The 24662-nt window shown below is 45.5% G+C and overlaps 1 protein-coding gene across 6 annotated transcripts in view; it reads left to right on the top strand.

Annotated features, from left to right (window-relative positions):
- Positions 1–24662, top strand: part of LOC144103974 (uncharacterized) — a 137216-nt gene that overhangs the window by 101885 nt on the left and 10669 nt on the right. For 5 of the 6 annotated variants that reach the window (XM_077636719.1, XM_077636720.1, XM_077636722.1 and 2 more), the window contains 2 exons: positions 9111–9156; positions 10542–10723. In XM_077636719.1, coding sequence (XP_077492845.1) covers positions 9111–9156; positions 10542–10723 — 228 coding nt within the window. Of the gene's footprint in view, positions 1–4231; positions 4271–9110; positions 9157–10541; positions 10724–24662 lie in introns of all 6 variants that reach the window. The other variant, XM_077636723.1, reaches the window with a different exon arrangement.

The raw sequence follows: 24662 nt of genomic DNA, 5'->3' as shown, positions 1-24662 counted from the left end.
CAATATTAATCATTGGGGAAATGATAGCATAGAGGTAATTTCGGAGTGGTCGGTCTGCCACTGATTTGGCTGCACGGAGTTTACCAATGACGGGCAACGTATAACTAGCATTCCCCGAATGACGCAAAGGCTACTAAAAGTAGTTAGAGACCCTTTATAGAAACTTCCGCAGTTCAAGATAAATTCGTTACTGTATTGAATTGACACTCGACACCACCGCATTCCCAGTGCAGTCGTTTCAGCCGGGTTCGATTCCCGGAAAGGACGAATTTTTAACCGCGAAGCTTTTCTCGAGAGCGCACGTTTCCTCTGTAGCGATGTTGCGGTGTTAGGGTGGATACAAATTAGCAATATTTAGTTGTTGATTTGAAATTTACGTTTGTTTTTGGGAAGTTAAGTAGTTCATTTGGTGAAGCTCCAATTTCAAAAACTAGCCTATTTGCTCACTCATATTGGTGGGTACAATTGATGTTAACGCCATGTACCCCCTTCCTCCCTTCCATTTCCTTCGGGAAGCGGCAGAAAGAAATAGTTATAATGTTGTATTGGTCAACCAACGAAGATTTGAGTTGTCACCATTACATCAGAAGAAAGGTAGTGCGTTGCGGACATCAAAGGTGCGGCTGCGCCTAGGGAAACAGATCATCGGAGACGGGGATCTTGAGCACCGGACGCGAATACTAAATACTTGGCCCCGAGGAAAACGCTGTACAACACAGTTGAGAAAATTCTCTTAACTTCATTCTAAAAAATTTCGGGGGCACCGTCAACATTCACAGCGTTAGCTATGTCGAACATTAAGGAGAGAATTCCTTTACTAGTGCGCGGAAAGCTTGGCGTGTAACCGCACTCGAAGAGGCACTCGCTACTTTCTGCTGCATAGAGCTCACATTTGGGCAGCGTCGCACTCCTGCGAAAATTTTCACTCTTCCTCGCATGAGAGAACGACTGCTTAAAAGCGGCGGAAAATGGAATTCTAGATATGGGATACCTGTCATGCTGCACGGCTAGAAGAATATAGTAGGATAGAGCTCAAGATTAAGCTGCGAATACCGGTCATATACGCCCAATGGCACTGACCGATTGCTATTGCGTCGAGTTTATTATCGTTAGCCGATGATCCTGCAGCCAGCTGCGGTGTAACGCTAAAGGCATAAAAGCGACCTCGTCAGAAACGGTCCACGCCATTGGCAGGAGACACTTCTCTGAGAGGAATTCCTCGCTGCGTTTCAATTTTCTATCCGAATAAGGGAGGTTTCACTTTTACAATTAAGTCCCCTATCGATGTGTCGGGGCTGTGTATGTACATGTCCCCGTAATAAAACTTTCTGAAAAACATTTTGTGTGGCTCTCATGTAAAGGAAGGGTCAGGCGAAACCTTTGCCCAGCAACGCTGGTTTGGAACGGCTGTGCTTCCTGAAATCTCGAATGCGGTAATAAGGCAAGGATCCCCGCAGTACAATCCTTGGCGTCGTGCCCTTACTTCCTTTTATGCGTATGTAGTCGCTTTCCCGCTTTTAATGGCTACGATTCCTGTATTGGTCATCCACCGACATTGCAGAGAGGCATTTTGAAATGAACAGGCTGACATTGACGCGAGCGAACTCGACATCTCTGGCCGATATCCGTCATTTCGGACCTCTTGGTTTTACGAAGCCCTGCTCTCACCGAGCACGCGGGAGCATAAAATGAACATTCAAGGAGTAAGGGTTTACGAAGGAGAGTGACAACAACGGCCAATGCTTTTCACGTCAACGCCCGATTGGGACAGAGAACGTAGCAGACACCAAGAGTGATGAAGACAAGAGGTTGACGATCTACCCTCCTTTACGCTACTGCGCTCGGCTGCTGACTCGAAAGACGTGGGTTCGATCCCAGCCGCAGCGGAGGAATTTCCGTGAAGGCGAAATTCTATAGGCCCGTGTTTTGTGCGACGTCAGTGCATGTTAAAGAACCCCAGATGGTCGAAATTTCCGGAGCCCTTCACTATGGCGTCTCTCATAGTCTGAGTCGCTTCGGGACGTTGAACCTCCATAAACCAGAACAACCAAACCTTTAAGCTTCTGTCAATGGTTAGGCAGGAGAACCTGTGCTCTGCCACCGCAGTTGCCTGTGCACACAAAATACCGTTATCAATAACGAGCATCACAGTTTTGTCATTGAAAGTTAAGAACCGACAGAACGGAGCCATTAAGAACGAAATGTTCGTGTCATTGCGGTAAATGATGCGTCATCGGAATGCACCGAGAAGAAAATGATGCCTTACCTATCGCCCTGTATATAAATTTGTGGCCAAATTGCGGAATTTCTTGGCGTTCGCAAGGAGCTATATAAAGTGTCCAAGATTAGGGTTACTGTTGTCTATAATATTATTTTAGGACTGCTTTATCACAAAGCTTATGCTTTTGCTAGCAGATATACGACTAAAAAACGCGGTATTGGCAGAGAGACTTCCACATTAGGAAGATCACATTAAATGTGGTCTTCCTTGTAGTAAACCTCAGTTGAAGTCCGCGTTTTGCACTGTGCTTTCTTCTCTTTGTCCCTCGTCGTCCTGAGCGGTTGCAATATGCACCCTCTGCCAGGTCGAGTCTGTCCCTGGGCGTAGATGATCTCATGCTTTGACGTTTCTTAATGAGATTTTTCGACTCCCGAGACAGCTTGCGGGAATAATGTACCACCATTTTACAGTAATAATGCATGAGCATTATAAGTCGAAATATTGGTGAGAACATCGCGCTGCTATGTGCGCTCCGCCAGGTGCATTAGTCACCTGATACTGCGGGCGCCCCTTATCATTTAAATACGGCACGAGAAGCGAGAGCGCCGGATACGATAAGTTGCGGTGAACCATAATCTCCTGAAAGTGAGAATACATAGTTCACTCGGATTTACAACACAAATGTTGTAATGGGCCGTAAGCTCCCCTGGTAAGGGCAATCCTCGTAACTACATAATGAGCACATTTTACTTTTTCATTTGGGGAAACCCCAATATATTATGTAGGGATGAAGACGCGGCCTAGAGCCCTATTATGAAACTTCACAGTTTTTTTCATCATGAAGATGATCTAGTCGTGTTCAAATTTTTTCACCAAGCCGTACAAGCCCCAACCAGGAAATAGAGAGCTTTAAACCGCTCACGAACATCGCATACGTTAACTGAAATATTTGTAAAAATTGTGCTTTCTGAGCTGAAACTTGGAACTAATCATACATTACCCATTTTCTGCAGTGCTTCTACATTGTTCAGGAGGCATTAGAGCCTATAATAAGCACTAATTTATCCAGAATTTTTCTAATGAGACCTAATTTTACTGTCTAAAAAATTTAAAGACGTTTCTATTTCACAAAAATATTCCTTCCAAAAATTGACAGCCCGTTACTTTCCGCAGTGCGACAAAGAGCAATACATTCTCTGACACAAAATTGAGTGGTCGAGCACAAAGTCGTGCTCATTTTAGGTGGAATGACCTTGCGTTACGTTTCATTAGAAGACTCTGGTGATTAAAATCAGAGCAAATAAATGCGCTGGCGCGTACCTACAATCTAACTCATCCGTGGCTGAGCGTAATGTTTGAGGTTTGGTTTGGCTTACAGGAATTTAACGTCCCAAAACGACTCAGGCTATGAAGGACGCTCTAAAGGAGAGCTTGGGAAGACTTCAACCGCCTGCAGTTTTCAGCATGCACTGACATCGCAGAGTGCACGGGCCTGTAGCATTTCGGCTTCATCAAATTGCAACGACCGCGCTAGAAACAAGCTCATAGCAGGAGAGCTCTCGAAACCGCCCCCAGAAGCGAACAATACAAGGAAATGAAGCACCTGTTTGAGAAGGTGATAGCACGCGATGGCATTTATTGCAGATATCTTGATTTGTCCCGAAGATTGGACCGAAAAAAAAAATTAAGTCGCCCACTGTGGCAAAGACAAAGCAAAACTAATTAAATGCGTGTGGAAATACGCCCCTCCTCTTGAAGTGACTTGAAGCCAAAGAACAAGCGCATTGTTCACTGTACAACCCAATTAGCAGTGAAAGGAGCGACCACGGTAGGGGCGTTCACAAAAAACTGTTGCCGTAGGTGTCGCAGACAAAAACGTATCTATAGCGAAGGCATAAAAAAATCGTGGCCGATGTTCCGACCCATTTTCAAAGCATTGTTGGGGCCTTTCTGTTAGCTGCTGCAAATCAGGAACAGCAATATAAGTGACTGGTTTTTTGGCGCTTCCAGACATCTATCGTTGATTCAACCACTCAGCTGAATCCTCAGGTAAGATGTCATCTTTGTGCCCAGTCCCATAGACATTTGATGGTGCATAATGAAAATTGAGCAATGCTTTCTGAAAGAATAGATTTCAATGCCAAACTCTGGATCAAAAAAAAATATAGCCTCTACGTTATGCAGAGGTTATTCAAATACTTTATTTTAAGAACAATTGTACAAATTTGTTAGTCCAGCTGACACTTCAAAAATCGGTATATCAAAAATTTCTAATATTTGGTATTTGATGTAGTTTACGTAGTAGGTCCGAATAATTCAGCACTGCTTACTACTTCTACTTCTGCGGTAGAGTATATGATATCTCGGCTCAAAATTGCTTGTTTTCATTTCGATATAAATGTTGTCCTTAGATTTATAGCTGTTTACTACTTACTGGTTTGCTGCAGATCATTCCCGAAGTTTCGAACAGATCAGTTTGTTATGCTGCTGATATTCTAGAAATCTGAGGCAGAAAATTACGTTAGCATCATCAGCGTATGATATGTTCTTGGCCTTAGGGCACGTGTTAACAAGATAATAAAATAAATATCGAAAATGAAAGAACCAAGATTGGTGTCTTGAGTAAAAGATTTCGCAATCTGTTTAGCATTAGAGCAGTGCTCATGTATATAAACATATTGCTGACGATACGCGAACTATGATTTTGTAGACTTCGAGCAATGACCACGCAGACTATATATGTCAAGTATTTATGTAAAATAGGATGAGTAATACAGTCAACCCTCTTCGTGAAATCGACAAACAGGCAATGTACAACCATGTCGATGGGATCTATCAAAAAGTGTTTTGCATCAATAATGCTTGCTGTGTTGGCCTGTGTTTTCTAATTCCAAATTCAGCTGGGATTAGAGGTTTATATTTCTGGGAAAAATTGAAGAGTAGTCATGAATCATTTTAAGAAACATTAGTAATTATAAGTAAAACTAAAATAAGCGAGAGTTCTCTACGTCATTTGATTACGTTTTCTTGAATTGAACTTTAACCTTTACTATCCTTCATTATTTTTTCGCAAAAGTAACCAATATGTGGGTACGGATACCAATATATAACGATAAATACATAAAAAAAATCAGGTAAAGATGTTATACCATCTTTAAGGAGTCAAATATGCATACTTTAAACATCAGAAGTCGATTTGACGGCATCCGGTAGTCATGTTTGCTAGAAGAGAATTACTGCCTTCATTATTTCTTCGCTTCCGCATATTCACGCAATAGCGTTAGGGTCCCGTGTCGCTGAAAAGCCGCTGTCGTAACGGCATCGCCGTCATTGATCTTGAGCGAGAAATCCGTATTGAAGCAAGGAACTGACGAAATTAGAATGAATGCGAGATAGCCACGCTACCATATCGCATGACGGCTCATTTGCGGAAGCTGAATAACGTTGGACCTAGTGAATGCGCTGTGTTCTTTGACTTGGCGAAGTGCCTTAGAGACATGTACCAGTTTATAACTTACGGAGCTTTAACGTCCCAAAGCGACCCAGGCTATGAGGGACGCCATAGTGAAGGGCTCCGGAAATTCCGGCCACCCGGGGCTCTTGAACGTGCACTGGCATAGCAGAGTACAGGGACATCTAGAATTTCGCCTCCTTGAAAATTGGAATGCCGCAGCCGGGATCGAACCCGCGTCTCTGGGGTCAGTAGCCGAGCGTCATAACCACTGAGTCATAGTGGCGGCTAGAGACATGTACTGATGCATAGATGAGTCATTATGAGTATGCTAATTAGTAATTAGGTAATGGAGCAGGCAATGGGAACGAAACGCGATAAAACTTGCTTGTTCTGATCTTAAAGGCAAAGCCTAAGCGTCCCATGATTTGTTTTCAGCTGTGTCCCTGATAGCTTGCCTAGCACATCGAATTATTACACCAGAGGTCCTTACAGCTTTCACTATGAGTAGGTGTACAGCATCAGCATCAAGTTAAATTATCTCTCCGACATCTAACAAACTTCCCACGCTGTTCACTTTCGTTAATAAATCCTCGTTCCAGGCAACCGGAATCACTCCCTCGTAGTAAGCCAAACTTAACGAAAGGTTTTCGCATTAAAGGTCGTAAAATTGTGGAGACGAAATATTCAATTTCACTCTGGCTGCTTTGGCATATGATAAAGCTTCCCTAACCGTATCTATATTTTTTGTCAGTTTTTGTACAGCATAATGCTTCAATAATTCTTCTTAATTTGTGCTAAACGTGTTCTTGCCGGGATAGAGGAGCAGACAGCAATTGTAGCAACGCAAGTCTATGTTTTTATAATGATGGTACTATTTTCTCTCTCTTACTACACAATGGAACAATCCCGGGAAGCCACTTTTGTTTATTTAAAATGTTTCTTTCTCCTATTGCGAAGATTATTATCAAACTATCTTAACCGTATACTGTGCAGGACTAGCTGGCTGGTTCATTATGGTCTTCAGCTAAAAAGAAATTTGGGCGGTAGCAGCTATGGTTTTCGATACCAGGATGGTTACCCGGGATGCGAGGTCAGTCTGAAGCGTGCAATAGCCTCATATGCGGATGAGCCCAATTTGCTCAGTTCTTGTTAGCAAATGACGTCTGGGGGGATTGGGGCGGAATGTAGATATTGGAGAAGAGATGCTGCTTTAGGACGGAAAGAACGGCAGCTCCACTGCCAGGTTTCAATGTGGTGGAGCGGCGGCGTCGATGCGTTATTGGGCGCCATGATGGCTGTCTACTGCCGGGATGTATCCCGATTCTCCGAATCGCTGGCTTCCGACGGTAGACACATGGGGCGTTGGTGGGGCCCACTAGGCGGGTCCGCAGATGGGATTCGTTTACGCGGTAGGCGTCTATGCGAGTTGTGAGAAAGGCGTACATCTCTTGCAGCTGTTGCTGCAGTTGTTGAATATTAGCGAGCTGTTTCTGGGTCTGTTGCCGTATGGTGGCGATTTGTTGCTGCATTTGTTGTTGATAGTGTGAGGTTAGCTGCGACGGGGTTTGCAAAATATCGTTCTTCAAGAGGTCCAAGTATTCTAATTGGGCAGGAGTGAAGGGCGCCAAGGTTGGGGGGGGGGGGGGGTTGCGTTGCTACCGAATTTTTTGGTGGGGGCGTTACTGAAGGAGGCGCGGATCGGATTAAGGAAGGTTTCACATTTACTATGAGGCCACTATCGATGTGCAGGGGCTGTGTACACGTCCCTGTAACAACACGATCTGAAAACATTTTGTCTGGCTCTCGTGGAAAGGAAGGGTCAGGAGAAACCTTTGCCCAGTAACCCTCATATTAACTGCTGCGCTTTCTGAAGTCTCGAATGGAGTGATAAGGCACGCATCTCCGCAGTACTCTCCGTGGCGTCGTCTTCTCACTTCCTTTTATGCGTCTGTTGCCGCATTCACTCCGTTGAATGGCTACAATTAGTGTATTGGTCATCTGCCGGCATTTGCAGCGAGGTATGTTGAGATGAACAGGCTGACGTAGGTGCGAGCGAACTCGACATTTCTGCCCGATATCTGTCATTTCAGCCCTCTTGGTTTTACGAAGCCCTGCTCCTGCCGAGCACGTGGAAGTACAAAATGAACCTACAAGGAATATAGAGTAAAGAAGGAGAGTGACAACAATGGCCAATGCCTTTCACGTCAACGCAAGACTGGAACAGAAAGCGTAGTGATGCATACAAGAGGTTGAAGATCTACACCCTTTCCGATTTTATAAATGTTTAGGCAGCAGAACCTGTGATCTGCCGTCGCAGTTGCCTGTGTACACAAAGCGCCGTTATCGGTAACGAGCATCACAAATTTGTCACTGAAAGTTAAGAACTCAAAAACGGAGCCATTAAGAACAGAATGTTCGTGTCATTGCGGCAAAGGAGGCGTTCGCAGCGTTGGTAATTGTTGTGTCGTGGGAATGTATCGACAATTAAAGGGTGCCTTACTTCTCACCCTGTATCCCCCTGTAGTTTTTTTTTTGCGTTCGAAAGGAGTGGTATAAAGTGTCCAAGGTTAGGGTTACTGTCCTGTATAATAAAATTTTAGCATTTCTTTATCAAAAAGGTTCCGTTTTTGTTAGTGAATAGTAGGTCCCACTAACCAATAATAAATGCAGCGATGGCAGAGAGAATTCGGCATTAGACAGAGAAGCTCTTAAATTTGGAGTAGAGTTCGTTGGACTGGAGATCGTCCCACAAGAATAGTTTTATATTTTTTGACCTAAGCCTATTCGAGCTCATATTTCATTTTTCTGAGTTGTTCTTTTCGATGTCCGTTTCGGTTTCAACCTCGACTTCGGAACTAGGTTCAACTGAATTTGACGAGAATTGCAGCCCGCCAAATTTCATTCCCAAAGCGTTGACCCCCCGAGGACTTTCTGAAGAAAATGTTTTTGTCGGAAGGCTTTTCCAGCAAAGGCATATTTTTCACTCATGCCTTATAGTGCAATTCATTTCACGTATAAACTGCAATTATGACATTGCTTTCATTAGAGTAGAAGCAAACTTGCTCGCATGTCGTAAGACAGGAAAAACATCTTGGGTATTAGAAGTTCCGGGCGCGAAAATGCATATCATATTTACTAACGCCGTTTTAAAAACGTCCAATAATTTTCCCCTCTTAAAATTTCGGACGCTTTTTAGGCAACCCTTCATTACTTTGACATAAAGCAGGTCATGCAGAACCGACTTCAGTATCTGAACCATCGTTTACTCTCTCAGTCCCTAAGCTAAGAAGTTAGCATCGATAATTAAGGTGTTATCCGTACCTCGGCTTTTATTGTATTTCCATTGTTTGAGCAATAGTAAATCTTAGCTCTTGCAGCTTGACCAACATTTTAACAAAACGTATTCACTAACAGGAATCGTTTTATTGGTTTCAGATGACAGGAATGTGCCTACGTGCGACGATCGTACTTCTGCTTGTTGGTAAGCATCAGTCCGTTGCCAAATGCGTTATCGAACGGATGACGCATGTAAAGTCCGTAAACAGGGATCCGGGGACCAGGAGGGCAAAGGTGGCCGTCACCCTCTCCTGCTTTTTTACCCCCCTCCCCCCGACAAGCGCCTAATTGCTTGTCCTCAAAAAAGATTCCTGGAAAATGTCTGAATTCTAGGACATTAGTAATGTAAAGCATAGTGGGACCGAGCTAGTTGGTTTTGTAGCCAGTCGTAAACCCTTTCTTGCAACTATAACCTAAACGAATTATGTCCCAACAGAAGCCGGTGATTGACTGACCTTTGTTCAATGCAAGATTAGGAGAATTGATACAGAGTAGGCGCAAACTTTTGAATACAGTTCTCCGCTTTTCGAGTTCATATCTCGCAAAGCTGCCTAGTTCGGTTCAAGTTTTGTATGCTTTAACAAGCAGACCTTTGAAAAGTGTGAAAGAAAGAAAAATATAAACAAAAATATAAAATGTATTATGTGCATGAAACAAGAAACAAATAACTAACAAAACGAACTCGATGTGTTGCCCCGCCCTTGAAAAGAAAAGTTCCGGAGTCCGTGATCGTACTTGGCGGGCTTTGCTTTAGTCCCAGCATCCCTGGGTGTGCCATTTGGCGAAAGTAGTGATGTCAAGAAAGACTGTATCCTGCCACACAAACACAAAGGGAACTCTACATATAGTGCTGAATAGGTTTTGTTAGCGAAACGTATGGAGAGGTTCTTAATACTTCCTATTTGGGATGAAATCTTTAGGTATTACCATGCGCCACTCCATCTCGAAAGTTCATCGGAGGTGAGTGGGTGATACGAGAGCGAGGCGACGTCTTTCAGACTAGTCACGTTGGCTCATGAGTGCGTGAGCACACCGTGCTTGTCGACGTTGTTGCCTGCTACTCATAGTTTCCACTCCACTGCGAGCAGCTTCTGTGTTAATGTTTAGAGCGACGGCGACTCAGCGCAGCATCGATAGAGCAACAACCTTCTGTTAGGAAGACCATCGGAAATCTACCCAAAAATCAATAAACTGTTATGCTGTAAAGCACACAGAAAAGCACTTTAAATATGTAATTCTTCTTTGTAGTCAAGCCTTCCATTTACAAAAAAAATAATAATAATAGACTGATTACCTTTACACACATGCAGCGCGTACTAGCCCGACAAGAGAGCGCAGAAAGACACGAAGACAAGAGGAGCTCATCGTCTCTTTCCTTAGCTCTGTCCTTGCGCTGCTATAGGCTGCTGAAAACGAGGGGATAATAACTAACCCGACCGTTTGTCGCACCTGTCGTAACTAAGGCGTCTTTATGGAGAGCTGATATTTGACGTGTAGGCGTTGTCCACCCCCCATTTTTGCGTGCTGCAGCAAGTGTTACGGCGAGCGTATGGCGTACCAACTTCATCATCGACCGGCTCTTGCCAACCATCGGATTGAAGGAGGTTCCACTCCCCGACATCTCATTTGACGTGGACCACGCCAAGGGGACCTTTTCAGGATTCGTAGAGTTTCACCTGCAGAAAGGAACCTTGGGAAACTTTCATCAAAGGGTAAGCACGCGCAGCGTTTCAATTTTCTCAAACCATATGACGTTGCACCCGCAGCAATAATGAACATCCTGCTGTTAGGTTCCCTTGTAAATCGATTTCCACTCGAACTCCTCCAGACAGAGAGCACAAGTTGATCTCATTGATATTATGTATAGCGGTGAATGTTTTCACTTTCAGACATTGCTTATGTCTGCCACATTGCCTAAGCCGTCCAGACAGTCACAATTGGGATCGGAACAATTTTCTTTTTGCAGCAGATGTTGCGCTCACACGTGATGTGCCTCCTTAGTAGCTTTTAGAATCCCTACGCGCGTGTCTGGATAATGCAACAGCAAAAGCTGCAGTACGTGCGAGGTAATTCCTCGCCTTGTAGCATTTAAGAAAACCGACAGTGACCGCCAGACAAAGAGTCTAAGAGCACGCAAGCAAACAGGGGCACTTTTATGGTATGACGACACTCTTGAAATACCATTTTTTAATATAACCGTTTCCTTCTTAAGTGTATTAATAAGCACAATTGTTCTTGTACATTTTGCACAAAAAAAATTATGATTTTAGCTAGTGCTGTTCAAAGTCTACGAGCTAAATTGTTATTTGCAGTGTGCTAAATGAAACAAATAAAAACGAAAAAAAAACAGCGCTGCTCCGCGCGAAGGAATATGAAGGAAACGCTCGAAGAAAATGCTCCTACAGGTATGGAGCATACTAACATTATAATACCTAGGACTTCGGTTTCTTGCGCATATAGAAACTTTTGTACATGGAAATTGTAACCTTCATTAATATTTTCCTTATTATGCTATTTTGTTCTTTTCTGTGTTAAGCACGCCAAACAGATAACGCTACACCCTGTGAAGATTTTGTCTTGAGTCTTGGCAGAGTCATTTAATATATACCTGGATGTTCAATGAACTACGATTATTAAGATCTACTAAAAATGTTTTACGCGGCCGGTTATGTGAACATCCGTGGTTTTGGAAAGCCAATATTAATGTGTGTTTTCAGTGTTTTTGCGATAATTTTCGACGAACTCACCGCAGACTCTTTCTTCTAGTTAATTGCGCAACTAGTAGGTAGACCTGTATAAGTTTTAGACTATTATGGTGCCCATTAAATTGTTTGCAGGTCATCAGTGGTGGCGTGGGAAGCAAATTTAGCACTCTTGAGAGGGAGATATGATTACAAAATTACAAAATATTTCTCCGACGATTTCTATTCGCTGATGATATTAGCATGGTATGCCCAACATTTCGGAACTCTAAAAGAAAGTGGTGTCATACAACAAGCAGAGACCCGTTTGCGTTCACAGCTAGCAGCTTAGCATTATACAAAACAGTCTACTTTTTTATGCCGTCGGCTGCAATTGGTAGATGCCAACGGTGGCGGTCCGAAACTATTCTTTGGCTCCTTTGCGCTCAGCGCCTAACAACAGTGGGTATACAGTTGTCGTGAGGTACTGGAGCGATCATATTTCAGACTTCAGAAACACTTACACTGTTAACTTAGAACAACGTCCGTTGAAGCTTCGTTTGAAACTTCCTGCCGGGCCGCCAGACAGCAGATCAAATCTGCGCCTGAAATATTACAAACACACGAACACTACATTTTCAGCGCGTGCCATCGACGCTTACGATTGGATGCCTAAATCGCTTTTTTGCCTGCTCTTACGCGCCATGCAGATATAAGGTGTGAGCTTTGCCTGCCTGATTTGATTTCTATAATCTTGGAACAGTTGTTAAGACCAGGTTTGGGTCTGATAAACCTAGGTGCTCCTCCTGCACCAGTGAAAGCTGGTGTTAATTTACTGTTATGACGCTCGTCCCCCACCTGCGGTCTTTGAGTTTCACAGCTCAATAACATTTCAGTCATTCCGTGTCCTTGGCTTCGAGTTCTCTGATTTAATTTCCTTATCTTGGATGACTGGTGTGGTTTTCAATAATACTACTCATAATTTGACCAAAACAATATTTAGCTTTCGAATGATAAAAGTTCACGAATATTTCGTTACGTCGCTGCAACCAAATTTAGGAAATGTTAGTGAATGTGTGAAATACAGATAAACTGAACAATGGACACATAATTTTCGGTTTTACAAATTATTTTTTTTAATGTTTTAGCACTTTCAAATCATATTGAATATTCTCAAAATTATTCAGATCAGTTCTACGATAGCCATCAAGCGTAGGTTTCGAACCGGCCAGGCGTTTACATTTGGCTCTCACGTCCATGCACATTCGTGCTGTAGGAATTATAAGCGGTCGCATCAAAACTGGAGGGAATCTTAAGCTCCGCGTTAAAGGTATGATGCGACTGCATTAATGCGAAAATTATCATATATGCGGAATCGGTCATTCTTATTCCTGAGGTCCTCGCAGCACTTCTGGTGCAGCGGTGCAGCGGTCAAGTGACGCGCCCCTGTCATGCAATGGCGGGTGCTGCCACCGGTGGGGCTTTGTGCGACCCAGGTTGCTCTTCCGCTGCAACGTCTCGCAACCATCTATTAAATGAACTTCAATCTCAAGCGGCGGGCAGTTTGCTCACAGTCTGGTGAGGAAGTTGTGATAAGGTGACGAGGTCTTGGGACCTGTGTGGCCCGCCTAGGTTGCTTTTTCTAGAGTTTAGGATTGTTCGTGGTTTATTTCTTCCCTTTAAACGAGACAGAGGACGATACAGGCTCGTCTGCGGCACATGCTCCTTACCGCTGTCGCATTAAAATCGGCCACGGGCTTGACCATGGCCTGGGACCTGCAAGGTCTCACGCATGTGCTCTATCGCGCACTGATTAATGTTGATGAAATCATCTACTTCCAAAGCTCAGAGCGAGATGCTGGTAGTTTAATACGTGGGGAAGAATGCAGGAGCAGACACCAAGTGATCTAAAGCAGCGCCAAGAGAAGCTGATCTATTAGCGTCTTCATGGTTTCGTACCTCGCTTGATGCCGGACACACAAAAACTTTATGCTCTGACCTCGCTTTCCCGAAAGCTTCAGCGACAAACGCCGGAGAGAAATCGCTTCAGGCAAGGTTTTAATGCTAATGCATTAAAAGTTGTCTGATAGAACCACAACATCCTTAGCCACTATAAAAAATCAGATATCGATGCCACCCTGGAATTCAGCCAAATCAGCTTAACTGTTCCGGTAGACCAATTATGACGTAAATATACACCAAATGAGATTACAACTCCTTAACGTCGGTGGGCTAAGGCACGGGTGCGTAGAGCAACAATATCTGATACGTATCCCGCTATGACGTCACTTGAGCACAGTCGACTTGATTCTTCATTCGACTGGGCTTTTAGGCGAAGCCCAAAGACAGCCGTCACGGGCTCAGACCAAAACTGAAAGCATAAGACTAAGGCAGTGCTGGCGGCCCGGGCGGACAACGGGGTATCAGACACTGCGGACAGTGTGGTGCCAAATTCTGCTGGAGCAGTGAGACACTTCAGTGGGGTCTCCCAGATGTTATGATTCAGGCAGCCGAAGATGATTATATATCGAATCAAGTTTGTGTTGCCGCGAATAACCAAAACGATTCCAAGGGAGCACATAAGTCTTCTTAGGTGCAGTAATGCGAAAACATTTCTCTTACCACCTCCTTCCTCCTCGTGCGCGTCCAGCATCTCGCCTCGGTCATCCGGCCTGCGTATGTGCTATCTCCTGGCCCAGCGCCGCACATTGCGAGGAGGAGTTGCAGTGGGTGCCGCGTGATTACTCTACGACAGTACTTCAAGCAAGGAGGAAGTTGAACGGAAACATACAGCTGTAATTTAGATGCTCGCCATTACTCATGTACATATTTCGAAGATGCGTTTCTGGGATATCGGTGCATTCACTTGACTCGCCTTCATTCAACTTCAAATGTTCAACCGTATTGAGGGAGTGGAAGTCTTCCTGTCTCTCACGCCGGAGGCCCGGGCTCGATTCCCACCTACGCTGTCCTTTTCCTTTTATCATTTTTATTCAGTTCGTGCCGACACTCTGTCCATACCTTCTGTCCACAGTTTTCGACCACAGCGCCCGTCCACAGCTTCCGATGACGTCACTCATTAGACAAGGGTTGCTTTCGCATTAAAATGGTTCGCATTGACTTCGTCTCGGCAAATAAAGGCGTGCGTGGACATGGCGAGGTCCGGATCCACAAAGATTGTGCCGAGGCGGGAAGGGTGTGATGGAAAGGGCTGTAAACCTGTAACGCAGTCCACAAAACTATGGAGGTACTCTTTCATCCAGCTCCGATGATGCGAGCAAGCCTCCGTGGAGATACAAAAGAGTGCCCTAGACGAGCTCAGCCACAGAACGCGGAGGATGCCTTCTCCGAGGACGCCCTTGTCCTTAAGCCATGGGCAAGCAAGACGTCTAACAAATGGGTTCGATTAAGCCATGAAGCCAGGGTGGCGTTCCTTTGGCGCTGAAAGTGTTCAACCATGCAATTGGCGGATGGGTAGAACACAGTGGTGCGACAGTGCTTGCCGCCGAGAATACAGGTGACAAAGCAAAGAAGGCGGACTGAAATTGTCGCCCACAGTCTGTTCTCATGCTGCCGGGACAATTAAAGGCTGACACCCACCTGGAGACGAATGCGCAGTAAGCAGTCTGTGCGGTCATGTTGCTAATTGGAAATGAGACAGATTTGAGAGTTAGCCGTCCCGCTCCAACCAGATGCACTTTGTTCAGCTGATGGCATGGTTGAGAAAAATCATGATACGGCGCCCTGATATAGCAAAATACTTTGGTACTGCTGGCAAGTGCGCCTCCACTCGGTCACATCACCGTTATATCCGGATCATACATGGCGTAACAAGGCCCTCAGCGGCCCGTTGCCTGAATGACGTTTTCGTAGAGCATATAGAGGATGACGCGATGGAACCTTAAAGATTCATACGTGTACGCGCCATGCAAGATGGCGCAGACTAAACCGGCACTATTCGGGACAAATAGTCAACAGCACTGCCTTCTGCACTCTTGACGTGGCGCATTTCGGTGGTGAATTCACAAATTAGACCAGATGGTGGAGCTACACAAGATAGGAACATGACGACTTTGTCCGTCGGAAGTTTTGCATCGCAACGGATGTGGCCAGTAGCTCTTGCCCCAAGGAACTAAGGGTGCCTCAGCAGGCTCTAGCTTCCTAGAGTAGCCCAAGGGTCACAATCGTAATTGTCATATGTTTCTGAGATGAGTCACGAGGAAGGCGTCCGCAGCTACTCGCTTGGCAACATTAAATTAGCCTGATCACTGATCACCAACATATGACATTTGAAAGGCTGCCGATTCTCTGAAAGATGTTGGTGATCAAGCGGAGCAGCTCGGTGCCGTGAAGTTTGAATTCCGTGGTGCCGTGAATTCGAGGGAAAAGGTCCCCAGCCCACGCAATTTCTAGAACTTGCGCAGCGTAGGAGGATTTGGAAATTTCTCTATAGATATGACGTGGAACATGAGAGGGCGGATATGAACCGCTGATTTGTGGTGGCCCAAAACTCCAGCTACGATGCGCTGATGACACACTTGTTGGAATCCACGACGCGGCCTTAATATTGTCAGAGTTGAACGAAAGCACACTATTGGCGCTCGTTATTTTCAGGCGTGGCACTGGCGATGAGGACATCATCGAAGATATCCGAACACAGCAAGGACTGCGATGAACTGATCGAACGTCTGAGCACAGTTGCGGAACGCGGAAGCGCATGGGGCATCTGTAAATACGCAAACAATCCGAAGGACGTCTTGACTGCTGTCCTAGTAATGTCGGCGAGATAGTTGGGTTTCTTGCGGTACTCTTTACATTCTAAGTCTAGTTTCAAGTATGTAACGCAAGTTCCACCTGTCTAGCTGGAGCTGTGATCCACATATTCCTAAAATAATTGGGACAGAATTTTCAAGTTTTTAGTTGCAACTGTGCCAAAAATATACAACTGGAAATACGTTCCAGATATTGCACGTGTACGCCGTTCTGGTTAACTTCCTCGGCAACAGTACTATCTATTCACAGTAGCTTCGGCAGCCCCTGTAACCACATTCCAGGCGCCTACTGAACAGTGAGGACGAGATGACTATAAAGTGGTATTGAGCAATGATCGTAGTACGCGCAATGAACTATGGGCAGAAACATCTCATAATACAATGAACCGCTGCAGTTCTCCCATAATCAGACTCTTTAAAATCTTAAGAGGCTCTTGGTACTGAATCAAGGCAAGAAAAACCTTGCAGCGGTTTAACTACGGTACACCGAATTGTAGGGGGATAGCTGTTCTTGTTTCTTGTTGTTTGCGTATGGTATATTTTGACCAGGATTAAGTCAGTTTGAAGACTAGCATTCTCTCTGGCGCGTTCAAATTAACATGGACATCAATTTTGGCTGAAATCGATAAAGGTCAAATTTCGCGGCTGAAGTGCGCCAAATATTCGGAGCGGCCAGGGTAGAATTTGCAGACTACCATCGTATTTAGCACATTCAATTTAGCCTGGAGATCGCTTTTTGTCTAAATTGATGACGGTCAAATTGTAAGGGTGGAGCAAATTTTGTGAGTGGGACAGGTAAAATTTGAAAACTACCATCGTACCAAATATATTCAAATTAGTCTGGGCAATGATTTGGAACGACAAAAATGGTCCAATCTTGAGATTGGGATGGGCTAACTTTTGTAGTGGCCGAGTCAAAGTTGGAGACTGCCATCATATCGAGTGCATTCTAATTACCCTGGAGATCGATTTTGGTCGAAAGGAATGAAGGTTAAATTTGAGCGGTGTGGTAGGCTAAATTTTGGGGATGGGAATGAAAATTTTTGGAAACGACCTGTGGTTTAAATTTTAGACAAAGTATGCTTAGGCATCTGACTTAAGGCTGTTGCTAAGAGATCGCTGAGTACGAAGGTCACTTCAATATCATATACGCGCACCGGACCGAAGCTTTAGTTTTGCATTAAATAGACCTATCGCACTAAAAACTAGAAAGATAAAAGATACGAAGACGGAAATGCCAAGTGCAATTGCGCGAGCAAATGATGAAGGGCACAAAAATAAAAACAAATAAAAGGCAAGCGTTATGAAATGAAATTAAGGAGAAGCGCAAAATATGTAGTAAACCTAAGCTGCATGAATAACACCTGTATTTGCCTAAAAGATAGGCAAGTTGTTTTTCTTTTAGTAAAACTGAAGCCTGCTTATTCACTGCGGCTCAACGCAGATATCTTGACTATATTGATTAGTTCATGAGGGCAGGTGTCTCGGTCCTTCTCTATTATTATTTTCTTTTTAATTCAGGCTAACAGCTTGTCTCCAAAACTATTTATTGACAATGGACACCAAGATGGCGGCATCGCTGAACATTGGCGTTGTAGTCCTGCTCTTTAGCACTTCATTTAAAGAACGACATCTCAGGAGAATATACCTTTTTCACATGACAAAGAAGCGAAATATTCTGGTGCTGGCCATTTGTCTTTTTGCACTGATTCCTTAAGATTATGGAAGATCAAATAGCCCAATAGCAAGTGTTTCTCTAGTCGGATTTTCTGTACTACATGAGCCTTTATGCTAGTGCGTGTATATATTCCCGAGGCGCCAAGGCTGACATATCGATGAAACCGAAAACTAAGAGATAACTTACTGCACACAAGGCTTGATAAGACGCCTCCGCTGAATCCAGCTAACGTCTTGATAAAGATGCAGGAATTGCAAACATTTACAAAGCGAAGCTATAGTGACATGCACGGCAGGCGACTTTGTTTTCCGACATAGGACCTAGCATTACTGTGCGTCAATGCCCCTCCTGTTATAAACGAGACATCGCAAACAGGGCAATGTAAACAGCGCGAGGCTGAATGGCAGACCTTAGCCTTTATGGGGTTTAACGGCCCGCACTCAAGAGCTGCGGATAATTTCGATGACCTGGAGTTCTTTACGTGCGCTGGCATCACACAGTACACGGACCTCTAGCATTTCGGCCCTCTTGAAACGCGACCTCAGTGGCAGGGGTCTACCCGTGCTGTTCGGGTCAGCAACCGATCATCATAACCTCTGAGCCACTACGGCGGTGTGGATGGCCATCGTGGTAACACAGGAAAGAACCCCACCCCAAGACAGTTTCAGAATATTTTAATGAACGTGGTCATAGCATCGAAGAGCAGAATCTGCATTATTGTGTCAACAAGATGGCTTGAAATCTAATAGCGACAGAAAATATACACATGTGTTCCTGATCATCTAGCTTGCAACGAATAGGGGCTAACGTCTCCAAAGGAAACGTGCTTTCAGTAGCTGACGTCATCATTCGTGAGTTATTGGAGCTGTTCAGACCAAAATAAACACCACAAGACCACACCATCATCAGAAGTAGGCTGACGCATCAGGGCAGTGGCCCCTCCCATATCTCGCCAATATACCCGGTTCTGGGCTAGCTATCACCACCCTATCCTAGCAAACTTTATAATATCGTCCGCCAACCTAACTTCCTGCCACCCTGCTGCTCTTGCCCTCAGTCTGTATTGAATCCAATACCCTTCAGGACCGTTATCTTGCTTTCGCATTACGTGCTCTCCCAAGCCCATTTTTTCGTCTTGATTTTGGCTAGGGCGTCATTACCCGTGTTTCTTCCCGACTCTCCCTTCCATCTTCCTGTCTCGTAACGTCAGAAATATCATTTACCTTTCCATAGCGCGCTGCGTTGCCTTCAATTAAAAACCTTTTCATTAACATGTACATTTCTGCCCAAGGTGTGTACCTTTAAGATCAAGCTGCTCTACACTTTTCTCTTGAGTAATATTGGCAAACTGCCGTTCATGATTGCGATAAATGGTAATATGCGCTTCACCTCATTCTTATTCTGCTAGTTATTTCACTCTCATAATTCGTATCAGAGGTCGCCGCATCTGCTTTGCACCCCTTGCTATAATTTCTCAATGACTGTTGGATCCCGCACCCTGTTCCCTCTTCTTTCTCTCTTCTTTTTCTTTTTTGTTATATGACACAGGTTTTGTATGTTGTTAATTACCATCCCGTTTTCTGTTACCCTCTTTCGTCTATTTAGAAACTTTTTTCGCTCATGTTACTCTAGTGGTGTGTGATCTCATTAAAACACGTTAATAATGGCACCTCAACTTCCTCTTACGATGAAAACTGTCGCCTGTGGCATGCCTGGACAGACACATTATTCAAGTTTATTTTAAAACTTTCCAGCCATTCAGGATTTCGTTCTAATGTGTCGGCCTATTTCTTTAAAACCGGTTTTCAAGTCGAACCAATCTTTCAGGTCAACGCACTAATCTTGTAGCGGGGGCTACAGTTGGCTACCAGTCGAGCATTTCGCGGTGCATGGGAGAGGCTAGTTGTGCGTATGCGCTGTTACCTTGACAACCGAAGAAGAGCAAAGTGCGACGTGCGCTTCGGTGTCGCGCGCCCGCTTCACCGTCAAAGCCGAGCGTGACGTCACGCGGATGTGCAGTTGTGCGCATGCGCCGATACCATGGTATCCAGAGAGACCCCACAACTGCGCCGTGTTCTTCGTCGCCTCCTCGCCGCAGACCGCTTTATCACCCGAACCCCGCGTCGCATGCGTAGGATTGCGCATAAAGGGCGGAGATGTAGTGGGCGTCTGTATCACAACGCTTGACATGCATGCAGGGAAGGAAAAACCAACCGCTGCTAAACGGCGGTATAGGCAAGAGAAGATTACCTCTTCCGATCATGAGGTGGTCGCCCGGCAGTTGACTTGAACTAATTAAGAACGCTGGAGTCTGTGTGTACGTGAAACAAGGTATCACCGCTGTCAGATATCTCCATTCGATTGCGGTGAATAATGTTGAAGCCTGCTGTGTTCGGCTTCTTGAAAGCGGCATTATCATCCAAGCATTCTACATGGCACCGGGAACATCTGTCAAGAAGACGATTGATGTGGTTGCCATGTGTATACCAGCCTACGGCGTGGTTTAACAGTTGCGTGACTTTGGGTCATTTCAACAGGAAACAGGACTTTCTTTGTCAGTCTATGAAAGAAAAGTTTGACTGATTTAGCTTTGGACCCTGACGTCTAGAATACACAATGGGGAACTAAAACAAAGCTTGTATACTAAAGGGGCTCTACCAAATCGAAATACTGTATTGACAAAATTGAGACTGCTGCATGCTATTTCACAGACTATCGGGCAGTCTTAGCCTCTGTCAAGGAAATTGAATATAAGATGTGTATACCCAATGTCTCTAATTTCTAAGCATACAGTGACCACCACAAGCTCTGTCAAGGAAACGTACCACTGGCTACGTTTATCTTGGCATAGCCGAGCTAAGCCACTGCCAATTTCTTTAGAATGGCAACTGTGCAGCCCCTTCGCCTGGTCTTCAGTATCTTTCGGATCACATTCTCCAACTCACCACCCATCGATCATGAGACCTTCCTCTGCCCCAGCCTCGGCTCTTCATCGTAGCAAAGGCCCTGTTTAAGCCCTGCAAGCGATGAACGTATTCGTAGAAAACAAATCTTCTTGCCGAAGTCCAGAATAGCGGACCAAGATCGCACTGAAGACTTGTTCATTTTTCTTTTGACTTATCAGGATCCCATCTTTCTTCTCTATTTTTACTGTGGATGTCGAAAACAAGAAATGGTATGGCATCTGAGGTTTACCCTTCCAAAAGTCGTCATTTGCCTGTCGCGGATGCCCTGAGAACACTCAGGCCGAAAGAGTGGACTGGGCGACAGGTGTACCCACACAGACGAACAATTAATACACCCTACGTGACACAAACACTAGCACCCAAAACTAACAAAACTAACACAAAACACTCACTACCAATACACACAACTCGGAAACACCCAGTCTACTAGAGTTCGGCGTTCGTGCTCACGGTTCGGTGGTCATGAAGCTTTGGATGGGTCCACTAGCCGGCATCAAGGTGTCGTTCGAAGTGCTCAGGCTTGCGTCGCTGGCGGCGTCTTAACACCTACCAGTCCAAGCGTTCGTGGAGGAGTTTCTGGTGATATTGGCGTTGGGGGCACCACTATGATGGTTGGCAATAGTGCTGGTGGCACCCCTGGCCGTAGTAGGTGGTTGCATCGTTCGGTGACTCCCCGGAAAGGGCTCAGGAACGGCATGAAGTCCACGGGGCGACGCCGTAGAACTCGAGAAGACCAAAGCAGTAGCCGGCGTTGCTCTCTGCCATCCGCTGCGTTATTGACCCGCCGGAACCTCCGCTTCTCTGTTCTCCCCCCTCGTGCCACGCTCTCTCTTGCTCTTTTATAACCTTGGAGTTGTTACACGTCATCCTTGTCGTCGTGTTCTTCGACTTATCTTCTCCACCAATGATCGCCTCCCACCTCACCAAATAATTCTTCTTCATCTTCTCCATTCTTCGGTTAATACGTCATGCTTATCGTCATCCTCGTCGTCTTCTCCAAACTTCTTTATTTTATACTTCTATTTCAAACTTCCTATCATAGGGGACAAGGGCCCCTTCTCTCAACAGTTTTTCCATAAAAAACTGCTCGCACCATCCCTATCTTAAAGCCTTCCACCAGACCGACTATGTTCTGTGGCGATTCTGGACTGAGCACACAACGCACTGCAGATGTCAAGCACACACCAAAAGCACACCAAATTGCATTTACGCAACATTAACACGCCACAGCCGGTATCCGTACGGCGTCCTTAATAAGCATGTTAATGTCCACAACACACTTCTTTGTATAAGCACACAACAACAGCAACAACAAAGAGTCATCCCAGAGAGAGCTTAAGCTGTTTAGTTTGCTCTACTCATGAACCCCGCCACTACCGAGCATACCACCTTCGTGGTGCACCATACGGGAACTCTCCGTATTTTTTCAACATATTTGCATGGAAAACCTTCATTGTGTTGTGTACGAATAAATCAAGATTCATGTCTTTTTCTTCGGCGTCACAAGGAACCTTACATTGCATCAGTAACTTAGTATGATCTGTGGGTAGCAGGATGATAACCCTGTCGCCGGGATTAAGAATTCTGTGAGTGGCTTTCTTGTCATAGTATCCCTTATAGAGTTCCCGCACCCATTCCAGGCTTTGATGTGCAAGCCTGCGTGTTCCCTCCAGCTTGTCCCGCAACTCAAGAACGAATGAGTATGTTGCCTTCAGATCTGACGCAATCTATTTATTAGCCCGCAGCTCCTTGAGTATTGTAAGTGGATCTATAACGGTTCTCCCATACAACATCTCGAAGGGCGAGAAACCAAGACTCATTTGCGATACTTCGCGGAACGCCAACAAAATATGTGAGAGGTATCTATCTCAATCAATAGGTCACTCCTGGCACAATTTCCGGATCATATTTTTGAGGGTTTCTTTAAACCGCTCTAGAAGACGATTGGAAATGGGATGGTATGGCACTGTTAGTAACTACCTTACTGACAAAAAGGCGGTTCACATCCTTCATAAGCTCCGACGTGAAGTTCGAGCCCCGGTCACTCAAAATTTTCCACGTGAACCCATAACGCGAGAATATCTCCGCAACACTCTCCGCCACTTGAATACTGTCAGTATTCTTCAATGGAATAGCGTCAGTATAACGAGTGGCCACGTCAACCATGGTAAGCACATATTGATTGCCTCTGGCGGATACTGGAGAGATTGGCCCCACAGTGACTATAGCCACTCTTTGAAACGGTAGATCGACGGCTGGCATCTTGGCCGGAGGTACGGGACCAACTCATCCCTTTGGAACTGTGCGTTGGCACACGTCACATGACCGAACAAAACGTTTAACGTCACTTTAAGCACCAAGCCAAAAGAACTCCTTGGTGATCCTAGACACCATTTTTTGAAGATTGTAGTGTACAACCATAATAGCGTCATGTCCTAAGCGTAACACTCTCTCTCGCAATCTTTCAGTAACACGAGTTGTTGAACCCGCCTTCCCGAGCTAAATATGCATTCCGTGTGCAGAAGACCGTTTACCTATTGATATTCGAATGACGTACGACTCCTCTTTTTTTCCCTTTTCCCTAAATCTTTCGAAGCAGACTTTCAAGCTCGGGTATTCTCTTTGCCTAATTGCATTTTCGCTCAGTGTTACGCTCAGACACATCGTAACGGGAGTAGAGAGCGGATGCCGCATTGCTTGGGCTGTCACTTGAGCTCTTGTCTCCACTGCCGGCGGGAAACTGACTGCCCCAACCCCGCCTCAGCTCTCGTGGGCCTTTCCACCTTTGGGTGTTCAACGTCGAGCATCCTCTGTGGAAGGTGATCCACATTTATTGAAGGTCCCTGGGGCCGCGGTTAGTGAGCCGGCGGAGCGGGCTGTCAACGTTGCTGGACAGGCCGGCTGCTGAATGCATTCTCCTCAGGGCGAGCGAGGTATCAGCGCCTGGTATCAGCTGGTATCAGCGCAGCTGGCCATACAAGCGCCGCTACAGGTGCCCCCCCCCCAACCGCACCTAGCGCGGTGCGCGGTAAAGGAAAAAAAAAACGGTATGTACAGGTTTCAACGTGTCGGCAAAGTTCAAACCACAGCTAGGTCCGTGAAAGCCAACGGGCGGTCGAGCCTGGCTACTTCACAAAGGGCAAAAGGGAGCCAAAAGACAAGAGAATGATGACGGAATGAATGGCGGGAATAGTCATCCACGAATTGGCTGTGAGCTGGGTGCGCTCCAGTCGTAAGGTATACTGGTGGCGCCGGCAGTTTGGTTGAAGTTTACCGGGAAATATCTATACAGGAAAAGCAGCTTCGCGGGGATACACGGGAGGGCTGCAATGTTCGCTGGCCCAATCGGTGTGGACGAAGGTGTGGCGTGGGGAAACCGCAGCCGTAGAAGTGAAGGCGATGGCCCGGCCGCTGACGACGGCGGAATCACGGCGGACGGCACTGCGCTTGAGGTCTGCTGTGTGGGACACGGGTTGCTTTGTTAGAAAGCAGTCAAAGCGGGGGACGTGGTGTACCGGCTGTCGGCAGAAGCGAGCCCACTGTGTTGTTGGGAC

This window comes from Amblyomma americanum, chromosome 9 (assembly GCF_052857255.1).
Source record: "Amblyomma americanum isolate KBUSLIRL-KWMA chromosome 9, ASM5285725v1, whole genome shotgun sequence".
NCBI classification, from domain to species: domain Eukaryota; kingdom Metazoa; phylum Arthropoda; class Arachnida; order Ixodida; family Ixodidae; genus Amblyomma; species Amblyomma americanum.
This window is presented reverse-complemented; position numbering and strand designations above follow the sequence as displayed.